Source organism: Ochotona curzoniae, unplaced genomic scaffold (genome assembly GCF_017591425.1).
Source record: "Ochotona curzoniae isolate NIBS_2020 unplaced genomic scaffold, NIBS_Ocur_1.0 contig_64, whole genome shotgun sequence".
Classification (NCBI taxonomy): domain Eukaryota; kingdom Metazoa; phylum Chordata; class Mammalia; order Lagomorpha; family Ochotonidae; genus Ochotona; species Ochotona curzoniae.
In genome coordinates, this window is record NW_024466502.1 from 40,104,315 (window position 1) to 40,123,236 (window position 18,922).

The window sequence follows — 18,922 nt, forward strand, 5'->3', positions numbered from 1 at the left end:
GAAAGATAACTGTCATTTTTAATCCAAAATTAACAAAAAAAGTTTCCCCATTGCATTATTTTCAGATCCTGTGTCAGACTTTGATGTATTCTGTCTCCTGATTCCTTCTGAGCTGGAAGAAGAGGGTAGTGGAGGGTAGTTAGTTTGTACTAGTTTGTAGAGCTGTGACATATGTAGTGTTGAGTCAGGGAAATACCTGGGGGATTTCTGATATAGGAGATTAGCATATTAATTTTCTACTATAAATTTTCATATAGTGTTTTCTACTTTTTCCAAAACTAAGTTTGCTGGTATGCAACATGATTTAATTAAACTGCTTTGCAGGGGTAGGGGGGAAGAAAACATTCTCCCACTTTTTCTGCCTCTGATGATAAGCTCTCAATCGAAGGTAGTTCTTTCTGATATTCTTACAGGGTCCTCTAACTAGCTGTGACTTGAGTACAGTGGTTCTAAGAACTTTACGTTTTCACTTTTTTCCCTTTAAAAATTTTTAATTGGCACAGAATAATTGTACACATTTGAATAGAGCGTGATAATTTAAACACACGTATGCAACCATGTCATAGTCAGGACAGTTAGTATATCTTACCCCAAACATTTATCATTTCTTTGTGTGAAGGACATTTGATATCCTTTCTTTAGGCTGTTTAAAAATAGAGTAATTATTGTTAACCCTTAATTATTCTTATTTGTTAAAGAACAGTAGAATTCTTGCCTGTATTTTTGTACCTGGCGACCAACCTCTTGTTTATTTTTAGCCTCTGTCCCTGAAAAAGCATTAGTGCCAACCTATGTTGCTAGTTTTCAGGTTTGTATTTGAAAATCCCACTGGAAAGAGAAATGCTTTGAATTGAATTGGAAAACAATTGATTTGAGTGCTATCCTGGATTTTTTTTTAGTAGCTTTTGTCAGAACTATGACTGGAATTGCTCCTGTTCTTGGCGTCTTTAAATAGGGAGATAGAGTTTTCCCAGAGCTCGTGAATCCAGCTGACTGAAGGCATCCTCTTGGAATGAGCTGTGAGCTTGGGGAACTTTGACAAGTATATCCACTTACTTTTTTTGCATGGACTTCAAGCTAAGAATGCTTATATACAGAGTGCAGACCTGTGATTGTTACTGGGAATTTTTGTGATAGTAAATTTTTCAAAGGGTAGAATATCAAGGTTATATTCTGAGTTACCATTTTTTTTTTCTGAGGCAGAATAACGCAGCAATCATTAAAAACTTTTCTGGACCCCATCCTGTGGATCATTTCAGCCAAAAGCCGTACAGATGTGACACAAAACAGAAGGGCTCAGAAAGAACAAAGGGGTACATTTTTGTGACTTAGTTGTAACCTGTGTCTTGTACTGCTCAGTAGTATAAAGCTGGTCTTAAACAGAATGAGAAAATAGCCCTAGGAAGCAGCTCGAGAGTTGTCTAGGAATCTAGGATACAGAAGTTAAGTAAAACAGGCAAAAATCAGTCTTCTCTTGGAGTTTGCTGTGGACTAAATAGGCCATAGATACACAGTGTGTAGTTAGTGATAAATGTTTGAGAGGACAAACCAGGGAAGGAGAATAGTGGTAGGTGATGGCAGTTGGGCTGGCTTGCAGTTTTGAAAAGGTGGCAAGAGACAAAGTGCTCATAAAATAATATTTGAGCTAAGAGCCAGATAAGAGATGTTAAGTCGCTTTAGAATAGAGAGGAGCAGGTTCTAGACAGAGGGGTGTGAATGTGTATTGGGAAACAATGAGGACTGTGTTGCTGAAGTGGAGTGAAGATAGACCTTAGGAATGGGAACCGCCTAACGTGTTGTAAGGATTTGAGCTCCTATTTTAATTGATGAGAAGCCATTGTAAGGTTGTTTTGTTTTTGTTTTTGTTTTGTTTTTCATCTATTTGAAAGACAGGCACACACCTACACTTCTTTGATCTGTTAGTTCACTTTCCACAGCTGGTTCAATTTCCACTGCCCACAGCATCCAGGGCTGGGCTAGGCTGAAGCCAAGTGTCAAGGATTCTGTTAGGGTCTTCCATGTGGCTGGCAGGATCACAAGCATGAGCCATCGTCTGCTGCCTCCTAGGATGCATTAGCAAGAAGTTGGATTTAGAAACAGTAATCAAACTGGCACTCCAGTAGGGCATGTGGGTGTCCTTAACTTGCTATACCACTATTGGAAGACTGCCATTTGCTCTCTTGGCATTTGAAACATCACTTTAAAAATTTATTTTTTATTATTTTTTCATTGGAAAGGCGGATATACAGAGAGGAGAGATAGAGAGGAAGATCTTCCGTCCGATGATTCACTCCCCAAGTGAGCGCAACGGGCCGATACTATGCCGATCCGAAGCCAGGAGCCTCTTCCGGGTCTCCCGCGCGGGTGCAGGGTCCCAAAGCTTTGGGCCGTCCTCGACTGCTTTTCCCAGGCCACAGGCAGGGAGCTGGAAGGGAAGCGGGGCTGCCGGGATTAGAACCGGCGCCCATATGGGATCCCGGGCGTGCGAGGCGAGGACCTTTAACCACTTGCGCCACCGCGCCGGGCCCTGAAACATCACTTTAAGCTTTGTAGAGAGTAAAGCAAAGAGGGGCAGTTACAGGAGGTAAAGAGTGACTGGGCTTTATTGTGAAGGTGAAGTAATAATGGGTTTACTTCTGTTTTGAGAGGAAAGCTGGAATGGGTCATGATCCATGGTCAGGATCTTGAGGAGATTTGGCTAGTTTGAATATGGGCTTGATTGACAATATTAGAGTTCCTTCAACTATTCTGAAAGCCTTGTAGAGTCCTATTCAGAGTCTTATAATATAAATGAAAGTACTGTTAAAATGTTAAGATGGCCAACTTAGGAACTTAATACAGAGAAATGATGCCCTGGGGATTGGATCCATAATAGATTAGCAAGGTGAGTTAATGGTGATAGTTAACCTAGTTAGCTGTGACATTAATATGTTATTTTGCAAATCATCTCCTACAGGGTTGGATGAAGAGACACACTGGAATAACTTAGACTATAATTTCTTGGTTTTGTTAGCTTTATTGTCATCTCAGTGGTCTCCATGGTTCCATCTGTGATGTTTTCTTTTTCTTTTTTGTAGTTCAAAAGAAATGGAAGACCTTCAGTCAACTGAGTCTTTTAGTAGCCAGCAGATGAATCTCAGTATTGGTGAAGACAGCACTGGCAGCTGGTCCAATTTAAGTTTTGAAGATGAACACCAAGACGAAAGCAGCAGTTTTCATCATCTGAGTGAAAGGTAACTAGAATTTTCTATGTCATTGTATAGTTTAGATCCTTAGACCCCTCAATCAGAATTATAAATTTACATTGAGTTTTATTTAAAAATCCTAAATGAAAAAATTTGACGTTTAAAATGTATTTTTATTTACAATATAGTTCTTATGGCCCTAGTCACTTATTAAACACAGTAACCAATCTGATTTTCTTTGGTTGTGCCAATAACTGATTTGAAAAATATTGCATACATTTGTCTCCATATTATTTAAGCCATAAGTACGTAAGCCTTTTAGTGAACTTTCTGAGAAAATGTTTTCTTTCTCACTTTATTTTTTTAAAGATTTATTTATTTTTATTACAAAGTCAGATATAGGAGGAGAAATAGAGAGGAAGATCTTCCGTCTGATGATTCACTCCCCAAGTGAGCGCAACGGCTGGTGCTGTGCCGATCTGGATCCAGGAGCCAGTAGCTTCCTCCAGGTCTCCCACGCGGGTGCAGGATGCCAAAGCGTTGGGCCATCCTCGACTGCTTTCCCAGGCCACAGGCAGGGAGCTGGATGGGAAGTGGAGCTGCTGGGATTAGAATTGGCGCCCATGTAGGATCCTGACATGTTCAAGGAGAGGACTTTAGCCACTGGGCCCCTACTTTTTCACTATAAAGGATACTTTTCTTTTAGTAGATAGTAAAACAGGATAGCAGCAGTTTATCAAAGATGTCAAAATAGCACTATCATTTGTTTGATATTAATTAATGCCATATTGAGGGGTGGGCTTACTCATCCTGATGTTAGGAACAAAATGCCCTGGAACTTTAATGCTTGAATGATAGGTTCTTCTACCCTAAAGGCATTTCTGGCTGACCTGTATAATTCTATGCAGTCCTGTCCATATTAACTGATGACTAGAGGCAGAAAATAGCCGTAGTCGAATATAGGAAGATGAAAGGGTTCGCAAGATACTCTTCAGTTTCAGGCATGTATGGAAAGGATTCTGTGAGGCTTCAGTTACACAGAGGCCTTGAAATTGGCTTGCCAGGCTGGGGAGGGTGGAAAACAGTTGGAGGAGGGCATGCGGTAGCATATGTAAAGGAAATGGCTTGTCACCTGTTAGGACAGTTCACATCAAAGTAGTTTGTTTGGAGTAACCAGAAGGTATTAATATTTTTCTCAAGTATCTATTTTGTCATAGTTACTTAATGTTATAAACTACCAATACTTCTTTTTAAAAGATTGATGTATTTTGTTTGAAAGGTAGAGTGAAAGAGGGAGAGACTGAGTGAAGTAGATCTGTCTGAACCAGCTGCGCTAAAGCCCACAAAAGCTGAGATGAGGCCAGGCTGAAGCCAGAAGCCTGGAACCCCATCCAGGTCTCTCCAAGTGCTTGAGCCGTTAGCTGCTGCTTCCCAGGCATGCTATCCGGAACCTGGACTGGAATTGTGAGGAGCTAGGACTCAGCTGGCTATGTGGTGTTAAGCTTTAGGCACAAAGAAAAAGTGGGCTCATCTGAAGATGTTGGTTTGCTTTTTGTACACCAGCTTCCTAGTCCTTGCTCCAGAAGCCAAAAACCGATGAGGTCAGTAGCAGGCGCTGAGAATCTGCATGTGATTTCAGTGTAGGTGGTTTGGAGAACAAACTTGAATACCCATTGCTTCACATGCTGTGTCCTAGATGATACTTGCTGTAGGTGTTGTTCTTTTCTGATGCAGAGATCAAGGTGGGGAATAAAGTCTTGAACGATTTGAAGCACACCTTACTCTTTTCTGGAGTAAATGGTGCAGGGCAACAATTAAAAAAAAACACAGCACCATAATTTCAAAGTTTCATAGGTGTTTAGGAGACTTGAATAGTTACTTGGGAAACAAAATAGCTTTCTTTTAATGTGACTCTAAAGCATTTCCAGTAGTTTTCCATCCTCAGAAATTTAGTATTAGATTAAACTTTATAACTTTTGGGAACATTTTTTATGAAATATGTCAGCATTGACAATGGTTTTTATATGAGTGAAAACCACAGTAAAGAATTTTAGTACTTGACTACCCTGGTTAAGAGGTATAAGAATACTCTTACACATGTAGGAAAGATGAAAAGACATTCGAGGAAATAAAGGAAGCAGCACAGTGCTTTAAGAATGAAATCCTAAGTCTGATATGTGAAAGAAATTAAGGTTTTTAAATGTTGGGTTAATGTAGGGTACACTTATCTTCTAGTTTACCCAGGGTAGTCATGGTTTGTTTCTACTGTTCTCATGTATTTATTAATGGTGACTTCTCTTTAAAAGTCTCCTGGTCAGATGAAAAATGTATATAGTCATCCAGACTAAAGCTGGTATTTTATTACTGATTTCACACCTGACCCATGGCAGGAAAGGGATGCAAGGTTAGCTAGAGTTGAACCTGTGGTCTCTGTTTAATTGCTAATTCTTGTTCAGGTTCATCAGACATTCAGTTCAATGATTTTTATTAATTGGATTGCAGAATCATTTGTTATTTCAGAAAATAGTAGCATTTTAATGTTGTACTTTTTGTTTAGATAATTCTACTTACAGTGGTAAATCAGTGTTTGAGATCATTAATTTTCTCTGACTCACAAAAGTCCATTCTGTAGTTGTGTTTTCTCATTTTTAATTTGACAACATACTATGTGGGCAAAAATCTGATTCTTTTAATATTTTTAAAGTTATATTTATTTGTGTATTGAATAAACCCTTTTCTGTTGTGACTTTGATTCCCTGATATGTTATGGTTTATTATGGTTTAATGTTATATGTTATTAATGCTATTAATAACAGTTATATTATGGTTTATTATGGCATCTTATAGTTTGATAAAATGTTAACATGCATGTGTATGTAAGTTACTTGAAATTGTTTAGGAACTATTTAGAACTTGTGGTAATTATGTTTTTGCCTTGTTAACACCTATGGATGCATTTAAAGTGATTTTCTTATTCTTTAGAACAAAAAGCTTAGTTTTTGTAAATGTTAGGTATTGCCTAGCCTAATAGGAAATACTGTATAGCTGCTTATCACTGCTAACTAATGTGCTTACTAATTTTAATAATTAGGAATGATAAGATTTTTTAAAAATCGCATGTTGAGATTGTTAGTTTGAAACATTGAATTTGAATTTAATTTGTTTCTAAACATGGTTGCTTTCTTAAACATTGCTTTGCTGCAGTGGTAGAATAGAGTTGCTTGCTTCTTCTCTTGGTTAGGTAGCATAAGGAGTTTTCTGTCCGTGGCATTGGTGACTGGTCGGCCAGACAAGGGTAATGATTGATGATTGATTCACCTTGGATATTATAGCTTTATTCTGAAGAAACTGTATATTACCTGCCACCTACTGAATTATACCTAATAACATGAAATGAAGGTAACTGACATAATACTATTTGAGAATTGGAGAAAATCTTTTCTCTGAATAATTAGGAAAGTTCTGTTTAGGACAATGTTTGAGTGCCTCCTGTGCCCCTTCCTGCCTCCCCACTCAAGCCTATCACTGTTTCACAGTATGGGAGACTTGAGAGCTTGAGAGTGGTTAGCTTTTTTTTTTTTTAACTTTATTCAAACTGATGGTGATTGACTTTTATAGTCAATGAAATCCAGAAATCTGCCAAAGACACTGTCTTTATTTTGAGACTGATTTGTACATTGATTTGATGTTCTAAAAGTCATTTTTTTAACCTGCAAGTAAGTGTAGGCTTAGAATAATTTGCATGATCCGTTGGGAGCAAAGAGAACTGTTCCTGAATCTCCACACTGGTCCTTGGTGACCTGCGTGGACAGTCCTGCTGCCCGAGCAGATGCTCCGCTGTGGCAGCTTCAACACATGTGCAGTGACTAGGACTGAAGCTCTGCCAAGGAAACCGAAGGTCTTCTGTACTCTTCATTTTCTAGTTCAGCCCTGTTCTTTTCTTCCTCCAGCAGTAATGGTAACAGCAGTAGCTGGAGCAGTCTTGGTTTAGAAGGAGATTTGTATGAGGACAATTTATCCTTTCCAACATCAGACAGGTTGGTCCAGTTTAGAAACTTAAAACCTGATGATTCTTTCACCACTAATGCATGAGATCATATTCTGAAGAGAATGGGGGTTCAATGCCAATATGTATCAACCTGCTTACCTCCTGTATTCTGACATGAGTCTGACATGATTCTGCTTGAAAAATTCACATCTAATGAAAAAATCCAGCTCTGCTAAGACATAACTGACATCTAATTGCAAATTTACATTACTGTTGTGCATGTGTTGCTGTGCTTGCTCTTTTTCATCCCAGCAACTACTATTTCATTTGAAAAGCTTGCTTCTTTCACAGGATTTCTGGACACTTTTGTTATTGTTGTATTTTATATATGAGAAAAGTATAGGAAAAATGTATTTTTACTGTGTTAAAATTAATAGCATCAGCAAAAACATTAATAAGTAACTTCGTGGCATTCAGTGATATTAAAAAACATCAAATTAGCAAAATATTTTAGCTATAAATTATCTTACATTCAATTTTACTAAATTACTTGGCTGTATATATCATGGTAGGTCTTGTTTATTGGATAACTTTAGACATTTGCAATTCAAATTTTAACATGAAATGATGTGAGAAGCAAAGCTTCCTTTTTTATTGTCATTTCTTTCCTTTCTAAATGTCGTGTCATAACACTCATTCCTTACCATATATTTAATAATTGGTTTAGATATAATTACTAATGGAAGTTTTTTAAAACTCTTCTGCTGTTTTACTCGAGAAGTGATGGGCCAGATGATAAAGATGAGGAGCCTGAGGACGATATAGAAGGTAATTGACTCTTGTTTTTGAAAACAGTTTGGTATTTTTCCCATAACATTACCTAGGTGATGCTTTTTGCTTTGTATTTGTGTGCTTTCATCAGATAGGTCCTAGGTTATTTAGATCTTTTTGTTTTCTGAAGATTTATTTATCTTTTTTTGAAAATCAGATATACAGAGAGGAAAGACAGAGAGGAATATCATCCATCCACTGATTCTCTGCCCAAGCAGCCGCAATGGCCAGAGCTGAGTTGATACAAAGTCAGGAGCCAGGAGCTTCTTTTGGGTCTCCAACATGGGTGTAGGATCCCAAGGTTTTGGGCCGTCCTTGACTGCTTTCCCAGGCCACAAGCAGGGAGCTGAATGGGAAGCAGAATAGCCAGAATACGAACTGGTGCCCACATGGGATTCTAATGCCTCCGTAAGTAATGATTTTCTCAAGTAGGGATTCTAGAAGTAAGTGTTTTGGGCCTGATGCGGTAGCCTAATGGCTAAAATCCTTACCTGTGTGCACAGGGATCCCATATGTGTGTTGGTTCGTGTCCTGGCTGCACCACATCCCATCCGGCTCCCTGCAAGGCGGAGTTAGAGACCTTCCATCTGTTGTTTCAATCCCTAAATGGCCTCCACAGCTAAGTTTGGACTACTTCCTGCTCTCCCACCGGGTGCTGGGGCCCCATTCTTCGTTGCCTTTCCAGACACATTAGCAAGGAGCTAGATTGCAAGTGGAACAGCCTGGACTTAAATCGGTGCTCAGATGGGAGCCCAGCACTTTAGTCAGCAGCTTTACATGCTATACCAACACCAGTACCCTGGTGTTTTTTTGGTTTTTTAATTGAGTGTCATTAGGAAGGACAGAAAAGATAATACACTTAGAGAATAATGTGGACTAACAAAATTTAAAGATTTATTTTTATTTGGAAGGCAGAATTACAGAGAGAAGAGAGATCTTCCATCTGCTGATTTCACTACCCAAATGGCTTCACAGCTGGAGCTAGTCTGATCTGGAGCTGGGAGCTTCTTCCAGGTCTCCCATGTGGATTCAGGGGCCTAAGGACTTGAGCAGTCCTCTGCTGCTTTCTCGGGCCACAAGCAGAGAGCTGGATCATGAGTGAAGTAGGCGGGCCTGGAACCAGCACCCATGTGAGATTCTTGTGACAAAGGCCGAAGCTTACCTACTGTGCCATGATGCCAGTCGCAAACCAAGTTTTTAAAATTAAAAGGTAGGGGGCCAGCACAATGGTGTACAGGTTAATCCTCTACCTCTAGCACCAGCATCCCATATGGACATTGCTTTGTGTCCCAGCTGTTCTGCTTCCCAACGCAGCTCCCTGATTATGGCCTGGGAAAGTAGTGGAGGATCGCTCAATTTCTAGGCCCCTACACCTACATAGGATACCTGGAAGAAACTCCTATCTCCTGGCTACAGATTGGCTCAGCTCCAGCTGGAGTGGTCATTTGGGGAATAAACTGATGAATGGAATTAGCCCCTTCTATATTAGAGATGTATCAGAAAATACACTGGCCTGGGATTTGGGATGTAAGTTAAATGGTTGCATGCAGCGTTTCTTTTTCATGCAGTGTCTAAAATAATATAGTGACTAAGATCATAGAGTCAGACTAGCTGGCTCTAAGTCCTAGCTCCGGCCTGTTCCCTCTGCAAGGCCCTGGATCTGTCTGCCTGAGATCCCTCACCTGTAAATGGGGCTGAGAATAGTTCCTACCGCATAGGTGACTGTAAGGGTTAAGGGTTTGTATGTATGAAGACCTCAAGACAATACTCAGCGTGGGATGTGTGCCATACAGGAGTGCCTCAGAAAGTTGTGGTTTTGGTATTAAAACATGAGATTTATACATACAAAGAGTCTTCCAAAGTTCATGGAAAATTCAGATTAAAAAATTGTGCATTGATTTTGAAGTTTTTGAACTAAAATACTTTAATTCCATTTTTTATGAACTTTTTGGAATTCCCTTGTGCAAGTGTTTGTTGCTCTTCTTTATTTACCTGAGGTCTTTATTTATGTTTCATTTTTATTTTAATTGCAATGATGGTTTTATAGTTATATTTTCTCCTTTTAGCTATCTTCTGATTTGATTCAAATTATGGTATTCCTAGAACTTGAGTTTAGTATTGTAAAATAAAGTTTTACTTTTGTACTATCAGTTGTCAAAGTTTACTTCTTTATTAATGTTTACTTAATAGTATTTTGTATTCTGAAGGAAAACCTTAGTTGATATAGTTGATATAGTTAAGAAATTGCAGTTTGTTTTCCTCCTTCATTGGAATCTTAAGGAATGGAAAATATTTGCATGTACTTGGAAGCCAGAATCATCGTTTGAGTTGAACTGATGAGTTCTGTTTCCTTTGTTTAAATGTAAATGTTAGGCTTGGAACAAGAAGGAAAGACTTTGCTGATCACGAATATTGACATGGAGCCATGCACAGTAGATCCCCAGTTAAGGATTATTCTTCAATGGCTTGTTGCCTCTGAGGCTGAAGTTGCAGAACTTTATTTTCATGACTCTGCAAAGAAGGAGTTTATACTAGTAAGTACCTATCCAATAAAGAGTGAGGATATATATAGCAATGTGTCATTCTTGTCATGTTAATGGTGATTGCTGGAAGATGGTTAAAGACTTTGTGTCTAAGCATTGGAGTCTTAGCATTTTAGGTTTGAATGTCAACTCTGTCACTTTTGAGGAATATAACCTCAGGTAGTTTAGCTGTTCTAATCTAGGGGTTTTGTGAGGATTAACTACAAAATGGTGAACATGAAAAGGTTATTTAATCTCTTTCCTAGCACATATCAAGTTATCAAAATTGGATGCCATTAATAATTATTTTGTTCATTCTGTAAGAAAATTAAGTTATTTTACATATTTTGTTGATCATAATTAGGTCTTTGATATCAAACCAATACAATTTAAAGGTAGATTTTACCAAACTTATTGTGTGCCAAGCACCTTTGTTACTTATGATTTCAGTTGATACTCTTAAGGCTTTGTCCCATAATTTTTTTTACTAGAACTTTGGTTTAACCTCATCATAGGATATAAAGTAGTATGGTGAGTTACGTGTTAAGTTGATCACTGACACAAAAGGAGCAGTCAAAATCATTCTTTTTTAACACTTTAAAATTTCCCACCCTAATCAACTACGTAAACATCATTAAAAACAAAATTTTAAAAATTTGCTTATTTGTAAGGTGAAGAGAGATAAAGGGAGGAACAGAAAGATCCCCCATCTGTTGGTTCACTTCCTGAGCCCAGCCAAAACTAGGAGCCAGGGACATGGGTGACAGGGACCCAGTCACTTGGCATGTCACTGGTTCCCTTTCAGAGTGAGTGTTAGCAGGGAGCTGTAATCAGGAATGGAGCTGGTACTCTAACATAGGCTCTAAAGCTGACACGGGTGTCCCAAGCAGCACCCTTAATGCTATGGGAAACACCAGCCCTACTCTTACTTTCCGATTTAAAATTACAAATATATGGCTGAAATATATGAAAAATACAATATATAAAAAGAACATTTTGTATTTTGTCATTTATTTTTATGTAGACTGTTCCCCTTTAAGTTTCGATTTTGAGGCAGAAAGAGACAGTAGGACAAAGAGGGATGATCAGGAAATGAATAGTCCAAGGGAAAAAGTGGGTGTGGAGTGTTAGAACAGACCTTAGGGAGGCAAGCATTTTCAAGGCCTTTCATTTTTTTCTCATATGTCTTTAATAGACACATAAATTTTACATATTTGTATATAATGTGATTTATAGTTTTTTTGTTGTTAGTGTTAAAAGGTGGAGGGATGAAGAGAGACAGAAAGAATGTCATCTTCTGTCTGCTGACTCACTGCTCAGATGCCTATAACAGTCAGGGCTGCCTTTCCAGGTGGGCGTTTGCAAGAAGATGGAGCTGGAAACAGAGCTGGGACTTGAACTCAGGCACTCTGTGGGATGTGAGCTTCCCAAACACATCTTAAAATGCTGAGGCAAACATCTTCCCCCCAACCCCTTGCAGTTTTTCTAGGAAAATCTTATTACTAGTTGTGTGTATTAACGGATTGCAGTGTACCCTGTCAGTATATGTATATATAATGGATACGGATGAGATCAGGGCAGTCAATGTTTCTCCTTTAATATTCAGAATATTTAAGGAAGTCATTTAGTCTGATAAACAAAGAGCTAAGGAGTGCCTCAGCTACAGCTAAGGTGCTTGAGTTAGGGAACCTTGTCCTCATGTAACATAGAGCAGATGTTGGCCTGAACATTGGGCGACATTGGGTGACATAGGACAGCCTCACCTTGTGATGTCTGCAGCTTATTTTCACTGGTGATCGTCTTGGGCTGTCTTCTAGCTAGAGCCCCATGGCACTACTGGCATGCTGTGAAACAATTGTAAGGCAAGAAAGAGCATCTGTGAGGATGATGATAGTGGAAATACTTTTTTTATATTTCTGGATAATAAAATGTTAAATTTTCATTAATAAAAATAGCACAATTGCCATAGTATAGCTATAAAATGAGAGAGAATTGTGTAAAAACGGATATAAAAACATTTATACAAATAAAATTAGACACTTGGGTGCTTTAAAGGATGCCATCAAGGAAGTGAAGACAGTTCACACAATGGGAAAGAAATATTTGCAAATTATATGTCTGATAAGGCCCTCGTACCCACAATATAAGAAGAGCTCTTACAACCTCATAGATTTCTACTTCAAAAAAAAAGTGAGTGAAGAATCTTAACATGTGTTTCTCCAAAGAGCATACACCAATGGCAGGTGAATGCATGGAGAGATGCTCAGTGTTGGCCATTAGGAAAATGGGAATTGAAACCACTCTGAGATACCACTTTATACCAGCTTGGTTGGCTATAATCAGAAAGATTGCAACTGTTGGCAAAGAGCTGGAGAGATTGTATCCTTCAAATGCATTCCTGGTGAGAATATAAAATGGTATGGCCAGTTTGGAAAATATTAGGACACTTCCCCTTAAAAAAGTTAAACAATATTCTCATGTCAGTGTGCCTTTCCACTTCTTGGTATAAATTCTGGGAAATGAAGTTATGTACTCACAGAAAATTTTGTGCACAGATATCCACAGCAACATTATTCATAATATTATAAAGCAGAAGTGCCCCCAGAATGTGGTATATCCTTGCAAGGAACAATTTTTCCTGTACAAAGTAATGAAATACTGGAACATGCTATACCAGATAGGGACCTTGAAATAATGACAATAAATGAAAGGTGGTAAATAATAAAAATTAAAATATTTATTTTTATTTTTTAAAAGACTTATTAATTTTATTTGAAAGGCAGATTCACAGAGAGGAGAGACAGAAAGATCTTTTGGGCCACTGGTTTTGTCCATTCCCCAAGTGGCTACAACAGATAGAGCCGAGCCAATCCAAAGCCAGGAGCCTGTAGCTTCTTAGGGGTCTCCATGTGGGCCAAGGTTTTGGGCCATCACTGCATTCCTAGGCCACAAGCCAGGGAGCTGGATGGGAAGTGAAGAAGCTGGGTTGCAAACTGGTGCCTATAGGGGATCCTGGTGCAGTAAGGCTAGGATTTAGCCACTGAGTCATTGTGCTGAACCTACATTGTGTAATTCCATAGGTGTACGATAAATATTCAAAATAGGAAAATCTATATAGAGATCAAATGTAAATTAGGGATTTCCTAGAGTTTAGAGATTTGTTACAGGAAAAATTCGGGGGAGGAGAAGTAGCATAGAGAATAGTGTCTAAGAGAGCATTCTTTTTGGTTTGATGAAAATGTCCTAATTGTGGTAATGATTGCATTCAACTCAGTATGCCGAAAGTCATTGGGTAATATACTTTCAGTATATTATATGCTATATAAGTTAAGTCTCAAAGCTGCTTTAAAAAGATTAAACATTTATATTACAAAAAAAAATTAAAGTTTTTCAGGATAGGCATTTGGCACAGTGGTTAAGATGTGGCTTGGGATACCTCCATACTGTATCACAGTGCCTGCATTCAAGTTCCACTTCTGCTTGCCTGCCTTCCCGCCCATGTCGTTGAGGGAGGCAGCATGTGATGGCTTCATTACTTGGGTCTGTGCTGTGCACTTGGGAAATCTGGCGGCTGCTTCAGCCTGGCTGAGCCCTGGCTGTTATGGGCATTCAGACACCAGCACATTGGCTCTCTACTGTGCAGTATAAATGTAAAGATCCATACAAACTTTTTACTGAATTGAATGAGAAAGAAAAAAAGAAAGATGTGAAGAAGGCATGTTCTAATTGGTGGCGGTAGAATTAAACCTTTATTTTTTTTTTGGTTGAAACATTAACATTTCTTTAACTTAGAAAGCCATATTTCCACTGAGGCTAGAGTTCATCTTCCAGGAAAACAACAATAAACAACCATGCTATATGTTGTGGAAGAAAAACCTGCATCCTTTCATGAAGTTTGACTTTGTTTTTATTATCTTGTGTTCCTCATTGAGGGTGTGGTGGAAGTATTAGGTGAGCTTTCTTGTAGGAAACAAGCCCCCGTACTGCTCTCAGCCTCCCCAGTCCCTCACCCTGACCATCTACTGGGTGAGGTCTGTGGGTGGGGGGCCCCTAGGTATCAGTCTGTGCAGGAGGTGTGTTTGTGAAGAGCAGGAAGGAAGCGTGCTTAATTTGGGTGAAGGAACGTTGTCTTAGGGGAACAGGATATGATATTAACTGGGAAATAATATTATACCTGATGTGATTCATAGTTATCTGCTGTCAAAAGTAAAAGTGAAAGCTTATTGTCATATGACTGTATTCAGCTAGTGTTTGACATGTCTGTCTGTCTGTCTTAGCTTTCCAGACAATTACAAGAAAAAGGATGGAAAGTGGGAGACCTTCTGCAGGCTGTGCTGAAGTATTACGAAGGGATGGAAAACACTGCCAGTGAGGAGAGAAGCAAGTCACTGTTTGACTGGCTCATGGAAAATGCCTAGAACAACCCCCAAGCCACTGCTTCATCATTTGCTTTGGGAAGGAGAAAAGTGGATTAAAGATGCTTAAGATGAAATTTGAATAGTGAGGAAAGTTAATACAGCTTTTTAAGTGCTTTGTGTCATCACACAGTGTATATAGTTCATATTTTGTAATCTCTGTCAAATGATCCCTTCAATGATTCTTTGCACGTGTGCAGTGCGTTGAGAGTACGTATGCAGGTCGGTCTGCGGGCATGGCCTGACAGTGTCCTTTTGGCGTCAGTAGTGCTGCTAAACCGCACTGGAGTGGCTGAGGAGAGGTGTCAGTGATGCCAGTAAAGATTTGCTCCTTTGCAAATGAATGATAACCAATTACTAATTAGTCTGACATCAGAATATGAAACTGAGGCTAATTTTTGTTCTGCTTTTGAAAATCAGCTTTGTTTGCATAGTTCAGCTAATGATAAATTTGTGATTCCACCAAACTACTTTAAAGCAGAAATATTACTTCAGAGTTCTGTACACTTCATTAGTGAGAGTTTCCCCAGCCTTTCATGGAATTATCTTATTTGCCAATGCTACCAGTTCTTCTAGCGTGGATGTAACAGAGCGAGTGTGTGTGTGTGTGTAAAGCCATTTCATCCTTTGCTAGTTGTTTGTTCCCTCTTTTTATTCGTAAAAATCTGCTGTCAATGTTAAGAAGGTGCTTTAAAATAAAGTGTAAAGATTGTGCACTAAGAACTTTTTTCTTTTTGGCTATTTTGGATCCTGCAGTTTATCACATAAATGAAAATTCAAGTTACAAAATGTTCAAATTTTAGAATTTAATTTTAATACAATTTAGAGAAGCCCAATAATAATTTGCATTGTTGGATATTTGAGAAAAAAAAATCTCCATTTTGCCAAGGATAAGTTTTTTCTAAAACAGTTGGGATTGCCCTCATAAACTGCCCTCTGTAGGTAGAATATGTCTGTCTGTGTGCAGTTCTCTGATTTGGCCTTCTTTTTTCTATTGCTTTGTCTTTGGAAACTGCAAGTTGACATGTCTTGGTGTCCAGAATGCTGTCTTGGTGTCATATGGATGGGTATGTGTGTGTGTTTCTCTGGTTCTCCCACTGGTGGATTTTGTAACAGAGCTCAGTCGCTGTCTGTTGCGCCTCGGGGTTTTGCTCCTGAACACGGACTGTCGGAGCTGCACAGCACACAGCAGACACAGCACCTGCTGGGGAACAGGGAGCAAGGACACTCTGAATTAACCACTATGGTAGAGAACTATCATTATAGTTTAGAGATTCAGATTTGCTCTTTAAGAAAAATGCCAAAACGACTTAAATGTTTTGTGGTTATACGGTAAGTTTTGTTGTCTCAACTTAAGACACTGAGTATACCTTAAAACATCAGTTTTCCTAAAGTTTTTCCTAAAATTTCCTATTTTTTAAGGTGGAGAAATGCAGGAAATATATACTCAAAATCATTTCTGCCCTTAACTTTTCAAGACTTAAGCTGTGACAGCACCAAGATGTTTTTTAAGTACTAGGACCAAGCATGTTGCCTCTTGTTAATTATAATGTGGATTAAATGATCTTTAAGTTTAGACTGCATTTTTACAAATATCTAATTGTCAAATTGTATTTAGTCAAGTGGGTTTGATTAGCAGCAAAGCTGAATTTAAAATTTCTGTTAAAGTACAGTGTATTCATTTTGTAAAACTTTCTGTGTTTGAGAATATTTTTCTGTTAGTGATAACAGTCATTTTGAGATGAGGTTTTCCTTTGTGTTTTGCTGGAGCTGTGTTGGGATAAAGTTCTGTTATTTAGCCACTACATGACGACAGACGAGTCATTAGGTGTTAGCATGTGTGGTTACAATAATCTGGAACTCACACTTGGGGAATTGAATGCAGGCACAGAGGTGACGTGAAGTATCGGCAGATGTGAAAGCAGCTTGAGGTAGCTTCCCTCGCCAGGAAAGCAGTTCCTTAAGGAGAGTCTACACTTCTCTCAAGGCACTTTGTATTTTTCCAGAGACTTTCTAGGTCTTCTGAGGACAGCTCTGATTTTATTACAAACCTGCTTGATGCATTTATATTGCGATATTGCCGTTCCCTATGAAATATGTCTCGTTTCAGAATTGCTTTAGTTATGTGCATTGAGCTGAATTGTGCTTATCAGCTTCAGAACCATCCTGTCAGTGCTAGGAAGGAACACCTCTCCAATGGAATTTTCAGAGCGTGAGAATGCAGCAGACTGAGTGCCATGGTCTTTCCTTAAGCCAACTCTAAATTGCATATATATTCTTGGTTTGATAATGTTGATTTTGAAAATACTTCCCAATTTATACAAAAGGAGAGACTTACAAATCAGAAAAGAAAATGACTGTCTTCTGGGTATTTGATATGGTTAATGGCGTTGTAGAGTCTTTGAATGTTCACTCCATGAATATGTGTGAGAACATGTTTGTGTTTTGCGTAGTGCTCACTGATCCTTTTGGATATCTGATATGAATTAATTCCGTTCATAATGCTTCAGTTTTGCTTAAGAGTAAGGGTTTTGTTTGCTGGTAGGAGAATTTAAGTAGGTGTACTTTTGTAGAAAGTAACTTTTTGTTAGGTGAGTTTGACAGTAGTGCCCACTGCCCAAACACAAAGTTTAATCTTGATTGTCACCAGAGTCCAGGTCCTGTTGTCTCCTCAGGTGTTCCTGAGTAAACGTGTTCTTGCGCAGTGACTGCTCTCAGTTTCCCATGGATGTATCACTATAGATTTTATGTCCCCAAGGGGAACTTTCCACAAACTTTTTTTTCCCCCTAATGACACAACCACACTCAAGATGTAGGGAAAATATACTCTATTAAAATCCTGCTCGCCTATCACCAGCACAAAAGAATGAGAACTTTAGTGGAGATTAGGAAAATTGTACTTAACTGAAATGTATTTGTTCCTCATTGTCAGCAACAGCCCTGCAGGCGTTTGCTCAACGGCTGTACCTCTGCTCTGAAGGTGCAGAAACAGCGCTAGTCACTCGGGTCACTTTATTTATTTATTATTATTATTATTTTTTTTTTACCATCCATGTACATTCCTTTCAAATGTGTAGAACTGTAGTTCTTGGGCTCTTGCTTTGTTTTTGTTATAATGTTTGAATACTATTTAACATCAGGTTTTAATATTGCTTCCCTTGGTTCCTTGTACAGTGTTAAAAGTAATACGCATTCTTGTTCCGTACATCAGATATATAGCAAAAGCAGCTTTGCGTAACTGTAGCTGTGTATTGGCCAGTTACCACCTTAAGGTCTCATACTGTATAACGTACCTTTCGTTTGCTTTTCAGTAATTTAATATGTTCTCTTTCCAAAATATGAACTTAAGGATGCAAGTTTTGTTTTAGCAGTGGTTCAAAAAGTTCACCAATTACTTTTGTAATAATTTCCAGTTAATTGTTGTGTTCTCTTACAGTTGTTTAAGTCTGTTATCTTTCCTCTCCCAACTAAGAATGTTTCAATAAATTTAAGAAATGCCCAGGTGTGGCTTTTGTTCTTGAATGCTACTCTAAACTAAACTAGAAACACAATATTTGTGGCATTTTTATGATGGGCTCATAGCATGGATTTTGAAAACAAAAACTAGATTAAAATTTTTAATTTTTAATTTTTAATTGGATATTTGATTGTATCTACTTATAGGCACCTTACTTTCTGGCACAAATGATTTGAAAAGCTAATTCCAAGTCTGTTATTGAAATCTAGGATTTCAAAAAAATAATGGGAACTGCTATAAGGGATCCCATAAGGTATAAAATGCCACGAGCTCCTGAAAAGTCACAATCAGGGAAAAAGAAAAAAGGAGAAAAGTGCTGCCACCCACACTACTCACGCTTACAATCAACCTCTCACCTCGTCTGTTTGTCGGGGCCGTGGGATAGATGAGCATGAAGTGGGGAGATTGTCGTGTCATGATGGCTTTCCCACCTGGGAGGGAGACTTCAGTAGCTGGTGGTGTAA

General features: G+C 38.5%; 1 protein-coding gene across 3 annotated transcripts in view; it reads left to right on the forward strand.

Moving 5' to 3' along the window:
• Positions 1 to 18,438, forward strand: part of AKAP11 (A-kinase anchoring protein 11) — a 45,414-nt gene extending 26,976 nt beyond the window's left edge. Inside the window, exons 8-12 of one of the 3 annotated variants that reach the window (XM_040991351.1) lie at positions 3,078 to 3,233; positions 7,136 to 7,222; positions 7,955 to 8,001; positions 10,378 to 10,538; positions 14,804 to 18,438. In XM_040991351.1, coding sequence (XP_040847285.1) covers positions 3,078 to 3,233; positions 7,136 to 7,222; positions 7,955 to 8,001; positions 10,378 to 10,538; positions 14,804 to 14,944 — 592 coding nt within the window. In that variant the 3' untranslated portion in view covers positions 14,945 to 18,438. The remainder of the gene's footprint in view (positions 1 to 3,077; positions 3,234 to 7,135; positions 7,223 to 7,954; positions 8,002 to 10,377; positions 10,539 to 14,803) is intronic. The other 2 variants (XM_040991352.1, XM_040991353.1) reach the window with 2 other exon arrangements.
• The last annotated feature ends 484 nt before the right edge of the window (positions 18,439 to 18,922 follow it).